Here is a 9,236-nt window from a genome sequence, read left to right on the forward strand (position 1 = left end):
GACTTTTCATGGGGACCCCTGGACATTCTGGGGGCTTCACTGCTGCCCCCAGACCCCCTGCATTCTATGCGCCAACTGTTGTGAAATTCCTGGATCTGCTGCTGATAAGTGCATTTGTGCTGCATACAGTTTATATACAAAACAAGACGTTCACTGGCCATTGGTGATGTTCCAGTTGGAGTGAAATATTCCCTTTGAGATTTAAAGCTGACAAATAAACATTCCAAATATTTTTTTTTTTTACATTTCATAGTTTATTTTAACAAAATTTTGTAAAAAAGAATAATATACAAATTATAATAAACTTTACAAAACTGCACTATGACATGTAAGGTTTGTTCTGTATAAAATTTGTAAACATGTATAAAGCTTGTGATGGTTTGTCTGTAGGTACCATGTGCCCAGCTCCCTGAAAGGAAATAAAATAAATAAAACATATATATGTCTTGCAAACAAGAAGGGACCTATAAACTGAGTACAATGTACATGTATACAGGTCCCTGATACAAGTAATTATTTTTGTATCAAATGTTCAGTATGAAGCTAAAGCAAGATCTTTTATGGGTAAATAAAAACTCTCTAAGCTAAATGCACAATTTAAAATAAACATCTGTCATAATTAACTCATATTCAAATTCAATTTAACCAATTATTAAGTAGAAAATCTGAAGCTCTATATACACCATAGAAATATTTGAAATAGTAAAATTTTAAATTTTACTGAATTAAGGAACAGAAGTGGTCAGAGAGACTTACCCTGACTGTGACCACTGTCAGATTCTCAAACTGCTTCACAAAGCCCGCTACTTGTAGTGTTCCATCATCCACCATTGTCTTCCATATTTTTCTTTCAACTTTCACCTAATTATTAGACACAGATTATTGAAACTCATCATAACTGCATACATGTACAGAAGTTTGACTGACCATAACTGCATGAAGTCTGACTGAGCATAAGTTAAAGTCATTTTTATTAGTAAGGTTTGAATTTAATAGTATGCAATGAAATCAAATTTTCAATCACATCAAATATTTTTTATTAAAATTTCACCACTAAACTTCAATTTTCTCAGCACAGAGGACATAATTTAAAACTAAAACAAAACCACCATTTACTTTTATACCTTAAGATTGAGATTATCTGTAAACCATTCATCTCCCAGAAAATTACAGGCCATATCAACATCACCATTATATACTAGTATCCTCTTCTGGAATCAAAAAAAAATAATAATGATAAAGTACACTGCTGTGGTACATGATTTGTTTGTCTGGAACCAAATCATGCATATCTACATATTATTAGTAACAAATACATGTAACTACACTGAAATAAAATAACCATCTTTGGGGCTGCAATATCCCCCATCATTACCCCCATGATTTTCCAATTAAACATATGGTTTAATGATCCTAAGCTTCACAGTGTACAAAATTTTGAACACTTAAGTCATAAAATTACAAAATGAAGTCAGGATGACCTACTTTTGGGTTGCAATATACCCTTCCCAAAGATGCATCAACTGACAAAGATTGAAAGATCTATATTCTCACAGTGTACATGATATGATATGGACAAGAAAAAGCAGGACACAAGAGAAAGCCTCTACCATAAAACTGTCTCTCAAAAAAGTGGCACATAAGAATATGAATTTGACATTGAGATGGTCTACATTCTTGATTACTTACACTGTTTTATTACACTATACAATAGCATATAGTATGTTTGATACTATAACATACAGTGTTTTTGATACAACAAACTGTATACATGCAGGGACCTATATACTAACGGGATAGGCAACTCCTTCATCTCTATGTTTATTTACCCAAAACATCAGGCACAACACTACAAGTTTTTCAAACTACATTTATTACCAGTAAACAGGGTTTTTTCTGATTAATATCATTTATTCCTTTTATGTATTGAAATTGATTTATTAATAAATTTTAAAGCATAATAATAATATAATCTAAATATAAAGAAAACAAACACCGAAATTGGCGATTTCTCGGAAATATGGCTGATCGGGGCATATGCTGATTTTGCATAAGACAAATTTACTACTAAGATAAGGAGTATAATAAGTGATAAAAACAAATCTTGAATGATTTTTTGACAGATAATTAAAAGATTTGATCTCAAATATGCGATAGCTTTAGAGATATAATTAATTAAAGTTGACTTACAAAATCCCGCGACTTACGAGATATCGCGAGACTTGCGGTAGTTACCTATTCCGTTAGTATATGTCCCTGATACATGTATTTGTCCACTTACCCCTTTGTTTAGTACATCCTCGTATTGTATTTTCATTGATTGATAAAGAGTCTTATACTGTGCTCCAACTATTGCACTATAATAAAAAAGATTTTTAAAATGAAAATGTTACATCAAAACTTTCGATGCTCATTATTGAGACTTAACAATCTTAAATTTTTTCTCTGTCAGGCTTACTTAATGAAAATATTCAAATGAAAGCTAAATATTTTTTTTCCTTTATCAGTCTACCTGATGTCTAAACCAAATAAATAAACTGGTTTGGTCCTATCTTACCACATAATTTACATGTAAATGATAACTGTATGTACCCGGTAGTTCTAGATGCATCTGCAAAGTAGGACAATGTTGTAATTCTACAACATTGTTACTTTGGAAATGATAAAATGCAGAAATACTGTTAGGGCAATGAAACCATCACCATGACTACTGGGCCATCCTGTATGTGACTGGATGTGCAGTAGCTGGCATTTAAAAGACTATGTGCATGTGTCCCTAAAAGTTTTGTTCATATGGAACATCATTTTAGTCTTAAACTTGCTACAATGGACATAGTGAGCTATACTTCAGTGCTCAGTCCCAATCTTGCTACAGAGGAAGTAGTTGACCAGAGAACAACTTGCCTATTCATTTAAGATTCAGAAAATCAAAGGTTATTGTCAAGTTACTCTGATTCAGCATTATTGTACATGTAGATACAATATGATGAAAAGAATTTAATCTTTCAGTTTCAAATTTTCTACAGAGGTTGTAAGTGACCAGAGAAACACCCATACACATGTAGATATGGGTGTCAGAGGGCACAGGTCATGGTTAAAGACTGTGATAGATATCTAGTGAAGAGCATCACAAGATTTATCAGTCTCTCATTGCTGTAGAGATGCAGAGTGGCCAAGGGAGAAGCTTATTATTTCGATCTTTAAAGGTCAAGGACAAAAACTGTGAAAGATGCAAACTAAACTGTGGACTCAGTGCCTGGTGGCCTATGGAGGAAACTGTTTGATTCTAAGTCCATAAGATCAAAAGTGAAGGACCTTTGAATGAGATCTTGTTGCATAGGGATGCTTCTCTTTGAGGTTACTTTGTTATATACTATGGCATGTGTACTTCTGTACCTATCCCTTTGGTGCATTTTACTAGTTCTGCCAACCATGTCGAATAGCCTGTTTGCCCTCATCTATTTTATTACATTATATTTCAGAAGTTGTGATCACAAAAATGAATCCATGCTATCTATTCCAGATACCTTAATTTTTTATGATAATGTATCTTAATTAAATGATGAAAATGAATAAAGTTCTAACTATACCTGCAAAGATCCCATGCTTGCACATCATCTGGAATGTGGAGTGCTTTTCTTGTTTCCTTAGATCTCATGTACTTTAATACATTATTGTAGTTTAAACATGGTGGAGTGAGACGGAGGTTATGACCTTGACTTCTCAGATCCTGGACAAACTGTAAAACAAATACTGTAGCATTGTATATATCAAAACAAAAAGGGAATACATTATAAATCAAAATAATCATGTTAATGTGGTTTTTCGAGAGTTAGAGAAGTATAAAAGTGTACTGACAAATTTAAAAAAAATAAAGTTTATAAGTTTAAATTCTGAATTATACGTCTTGGATTCAAATCCAGTGGAAATATGTAATCTATGGCCGAAACAATGCACAATGCTTTCATTTTCTTTGAAAATGGACCAAACTTAAGTGGTTTTGATTTTTCATAAATAACAAGTAAAACACAAAAAAACCCAAACAAACAAAAAAAAAAAATGACAGAGGTATATATAAGAGTGTTCATTACCTGTAGCTGTTTCCTGTATGTAGGATTGCTATGGTAATGCCATGGGAACAAGGAGTAGGAGTAGGCATTGGTTTCCTTGTCAAACCAGACACCAGCCTTAGTGGACTCACATTTAGCATACAGGTTGTATTCATTCAATCCACTCATATACACTATTGTTTCAACTTCACTTATCTGGAAAAAAAATGTCAATACATATTGCATGTTCAAGCACTGTAATATAATCTACCTTAAGTTAGAAGAACAGCCCTCTGGTCAATTGCCTTTTGTAAATTTCACAATTTCTTAAAGAAAATCAACATATACACTGTAGGTATATGGCAAATTAAATATATAGCATCTGGCAAAATTTTGAGGCAAATCATTGTTGAAGACAAAAGTTTTAGAAACTTAAGGAAAGATCCTCATTCAAGTCATCTTTCCCTCAGCCCGGAAAAATAACTCTTGAAAATTTTCTATACATGTATTTGATTGACATTTCAAATATTACATCTTCATCATTTGCCACTTTTTTTCTGAGTAGAGTCTTTTGCTATCAACCAAATTTTTGTTTAGATGCTGGTTTGGGGGAAGTTGAACCCCCCACTTTTAAAACTGTTGCTAAAACTGTTGTTAACACTAACAGACTTGAAGATTTTCCATGATATTGATACTTACTGCTTGACTACACACTGGACTCTTGCTTGGGTTACTGTGAAATGTACATCTGGTCAGATTACCACCACAGCAGCTTCCCAGATCTTTCCAAATTCTGAAAATCAATAAACATCTTAGCAAAATATACATGTATTGGCAGTTTATGAAATTGCTCTAAATTTTTTGTAAACAAGTATTTGCAAAATCTTTTTTTTTTTTTTTGTGATTTATCATTTGAAATTTAGATGATGATGAATTTTGTGACTCAGGAAACATTTGCAAAAACTTTTCAGGGGATTTATCAGTTAGAAATCCACATGATGATGAATTTTGTGACAGAGGTCACATTCTTAATAGATATACAATAAATGCAAAATAATAAGTGTACTACAGAACTACTTCTGAGTAAAAGGAAGTCATAAATTTTGGTTTACAGTTACTCAGTGTGATTAAACAACCATCTGTCATATCATTATAAGCCATATGAAGGTGAGCTTATGACAATAAAAGTAAGCTGCCAAATCAAAAACTCACTTTTGTCCAATCAATCCATGATTATAGGCAAAATATATGAGGGAGTCTGTGTTCATTCCATAGTCCGACAATCCGTTACCCACAGCGAATCCCTTGAAGTTTATACCGGGGTCCTTAATAACTCGCTGGGAAAGGGTTGGTACATAAATTCCACCATAACTTTCACCGGTTATGAAAAAATCATTTTTGGCCAATTCTGGAAATTTGCTGAAGAAATCTTTCAGAGCAAAATAATTATCAAGGGAGACCTAAAAAAAAGGTACATGTAAAGTAAAACAATTGCAAATATTAATTATAATTTAGTCATAAGAAATTGGGGTCATCTTATAGTTTGCTTCTTCAAGTCTTCAATTTCTAATATCCTTTTAATGTTTCTCTCATTGCTTGGAAAAATGACAAGAAAGTTTTCACTTCATATTTTTGGTGCCAAAGATAGATAACAATTGAACTTCTGTATATACAGCTATAATATATTGAATACCATGGCTATATGTTGAAGTCCATTAATTGAAAGTCCCATCTACTATTGTTTAAACCTGAGTACAAAGGACCACCATATCTCTCTCAAGTTTTACTTTGAATTAATTAATTAATTATTAATTTATAGATAATTTAACAAGGTTTAGCAGTTTAATAATTTGTTTTGAATAGATTAATATGGTTGATTCATCAACATTATATAATATCTCTGAATGTTTGCAGTCTTACTTCACAAAGGGAGACAATTTTTACCTGGTCATCATCTGTTTTGTACTCTTTATCATCAGCGTAGGAGAAGCCCACTCCAGCTGGTGCCTCTAAATACAGCATGTTGGCAACCTACAAAAATTAATTCCAATGGTTATATAAGTTTCTACTATCACTCATACAGGTTGAGAAGGAAAAGAGGTAAATTTATTCCCTCTAAAGCAATTATATGATTTGAACTATTAGCTTACTTTCTTCAACTTTTAATTGGAAAAAACTTTTGCTTGAAGAATTAATTATCTTACAATTTAATAATTGTATTTGAATCTTTTTATTTCTTAGGAAAGCAATGAATGTTCCATAATCATTTATCAGAATAGACAATTGCAATTGTCTTTTCTGATAAATGATTATGGAACATTCATTGCTTTCCTAAGAAATACAAAGATTCAAATACAATTATTAAATTGTAAGATAATTAATTCTTCAAGCAAAAGTTTTTGTCAATTAAAAGTTGAAGAAAGTAAGCTAATAAACATGTTCATGGTAAGCACCCTGGTTGCTATAATAATAATATACATGTACATGTATTAATAAGAATATCCATATAAGGTAGATTTGTCAAACTGTATAATGAGTGTATAAATACACACAAAAGCTCAATACCTTATTCCAGCTGTATGGATTCAATGTCAATGTTTCCCCATCTGGAGCAACCTAGAACAAAGTAGTACACCATTTTAAGAAAGTGTCCACAGGCAGTAAACACTTTTATAGATATATTCTCAAACTCTCTTGAAACTCTCTTAAAAAGTTTGTTTTGTTAGAAATATATTTAAACATGTATGTGATGCTTAATAATATCACCCAAATGCTTTCTTAATACCCTGAACGGCCCGTGCTCTGACAGAAGTCCTAGATCAGAACTACATCCTGGTCCTCCATTCATCCACAACACAACAGGGTCTGATGCTTGGGATGGACTGGAAGACTCCAAGTACCTGAATCAAAAGAAAGAAAATTCATGATAAAGGTACAGTAGTACAACATTCCTCTCTATACTCATACAAAATTTTACTTTAATGCTGATGATTTCCCAGAGGAAATCCCAGTTTGTCAATACATGTATTTGACAAAAAAGGACCTTTATTAAATATGAATCAAGTCAATTTATATGGTAAAACTCCAATATACCAAATTTTCCCCAATAGTTTGTGAGAAACCTAAGGGTCATATGGTGAATCAAAAGAAAGAAAATTCATGATAAAGGTACATGTACAACATTCCTCTCTATACTCATACAAAATTTTACTTTAATGGAATTTCCCAGAGGAAAAGTTTGTCAATACATGTATTTGACAAAAAAGGACCTTTATTAAATATGAAAATTAATACATGTAATAGAATGGAATGGAACAATTGTCAAGGCTAGATCAAGAATACACAGAGGTCGAAAAATGTCAAATTTTTTACAGATAAATTGTTGTTTATAAAAAAAACTTCTATATTTTCATTGTTCCAGTGTTTTAAATTTGAAGATGAGCCATATAATTGCACCAGATTTGTCTATTATGCTTTTAAGATTGAGATCAATGTCTTCACATGGCCAATTTTGCTTATTTTGAACACCTAGGTACTTTGGTTGAAAAAAGTAAATAGTTTGGAATCCTTAAATTTCAATATCCAACTATTAGTTTGCATTAAGTAGCGCCTCACTTCTTTTTGGTCTTAAAAAATTGAAAGCAGCAAAATTAAGAGAAAGGAAATAAATACATGCATGCATGTTTTTTGTTTATTTTTTGCTTAAAAAAAACTTTTATGCAGACTGACACTGAATTGTTGTTCAACACTTGATGCATCCTCACTTTGTAACTGTTACCCTCTTATACATGCTGTTTGTTTCTATCCTGCAATATGTACTCTTACATATATAAGTGCTCATAAAAATGAAAGCTGTAAACTTAGAAGTTTTTGATGTGTACATTTACTTAGTAGACTCCATTCAGCTATATATCAAGAATACTGTGAACATAACCTTGCAATTATTCAGAAATAATTCTGTTTAACATCTTTAAATGAATTTCTTCCTCTATCTGGAATTGTCTCCAACCTGTTAAAAGTTTGTAATGGCCTAGAACAAAAGACTAAGAAATGAGGTGCATAATTTTGAGTTACTTTTGTAGTAGGAAAGGAGAGATGCATGCATGCAGATGAAAACATATGGCAGGACAGGGAATCGAACATAGGACCCCTGCATTGGCTATCCACTGCACTGAGCTATCCAGGCCGATATCCACAGTCCTTAAAGTCTAACTTCTACATCCCCCCTCCTTAAACAGTCTTCAACCTCAAGGACACAAGTTCTATAAGGCCCTGCCAGGAATTATACTAATTTACATACACTGTAACCTGAACAAGGCCCCCACAGTGGCCACCAAATGTAAGGAAAGGAGAAATGCATGAAGAAAACATATGGCTTGACAGGGACCACTGTCCGTATTTAGCCCATGCAAACTTCTACATTTTATAATGTGGTGCAGTGATAAAGCGTATTACCTTTTAATTTTCAATGAATATTTACTTACTCCTACTTTAACTCATACTACAGATGGTGCCATGGCCTAGCTACCTTGTTCAGGCAATATACATGTAATAAATAGTACATGTATATAATTGATGTTAAGTCCTGACAAGGTGAACTTGTGTTGTGTCTTCGGGGGTGAAGACTTTTAAAAGAGGGGAGAATGTAGGAATTTTGACTGGACTGAGGATACCGGCAAGAATAGCTCAGTTGGTAGAGCATCTAACTGGAGATTCAGGGGGCCCAGTTCGAATCCCGGTCTGGTCTGCTGCTTTTCTCTCCTCCCCCGTTACATACATACAGACAGTGAGACACACAGCCAAACAGTCTTATCTATATTGACACTTGACAATGATCGAATCGACTGTAACCAACTTCTAAGTTCTGACTAAGGTGAGCTAAAAAAGTATATATTACCAGTAATGAAGGTGTTTCTTCTCTGTTCCATTCAAGTATCCTGAGTATTGTTTCCATGGAAGAGGGTTCTTCAATCCTGGCAGTGCAACTATCAGATCTTCTGATGGAGCCCCATAAACAACACTTAGAATGGAAAGAAGGCTAAGAAGCAACGGATATAGGACGGACATCATGGGGCGTGATAATGTATTACGCTGTATCAGTGTGTGCTGTCTTTTATTTACTTCCTCATGCACCTGAGTACTTCTTGTGATTGCATCTCGTGTTTTGAAATGTCATGTGACTCTTAG

At 33.1% G+C, this 9,236-nt stretch overlaps 1 protein-coding gene across 1 annotated transcript; it reads right to left on the reverse strand.

The window, feature by feature from the left end:
* Positions 1–292: 292 nt before the first annotated feature.
* On the reverse strand, positions 293–9,207 carry LOC134252439 (lysosomal protective protein-like). Its single transcript, XM_062734934.1, has 12 exons — positions 8,947–9,207; positions 6,835–6,949; positions 6,615–6,665; positions 5,994–6,080; positions 5,262–5,509; positions 4,749–4,842; positions 4,092–4,265; positions 3,591–3,739; positions 2,282–2,357; positions 1,125–1,211; positions 757–861; positions 293–409 (listed from the first exon to the last, which is right to left on the reverse strand). The coding sequence occupies exons 1-12, from the start codon at positions 9,117–9,119 to the stop codon at positions 320–322; spliced, it is 1,449 nt and encodes a 482-aa protein (XP_062590918.1). The 5' UTR covers positions 9,120–9,207; the 3' UTR covers positions 293–319.
* Between the last annotated feature and the right edge of the window lie 29 nt (positions 9,208–9,236).

This window comes from Saccostrea cucullata, unplaced genomic scaffold, assembly GCF_032062105.1.
Source record: "Saccostrea cucullata isolate Sc308-1 unplaced genomic scaffold, CSIRO_AGI_Scuc_v1 ctg1, whole genome shotgun sequence".
In the NCBI taxonomy this organism is placed as follows: Eukaryota; Metazoa; Mollusca; class Bivalvia; order Ostreida; family Ostreidae; genus Saccostrea; species Saccostrea cuccullata.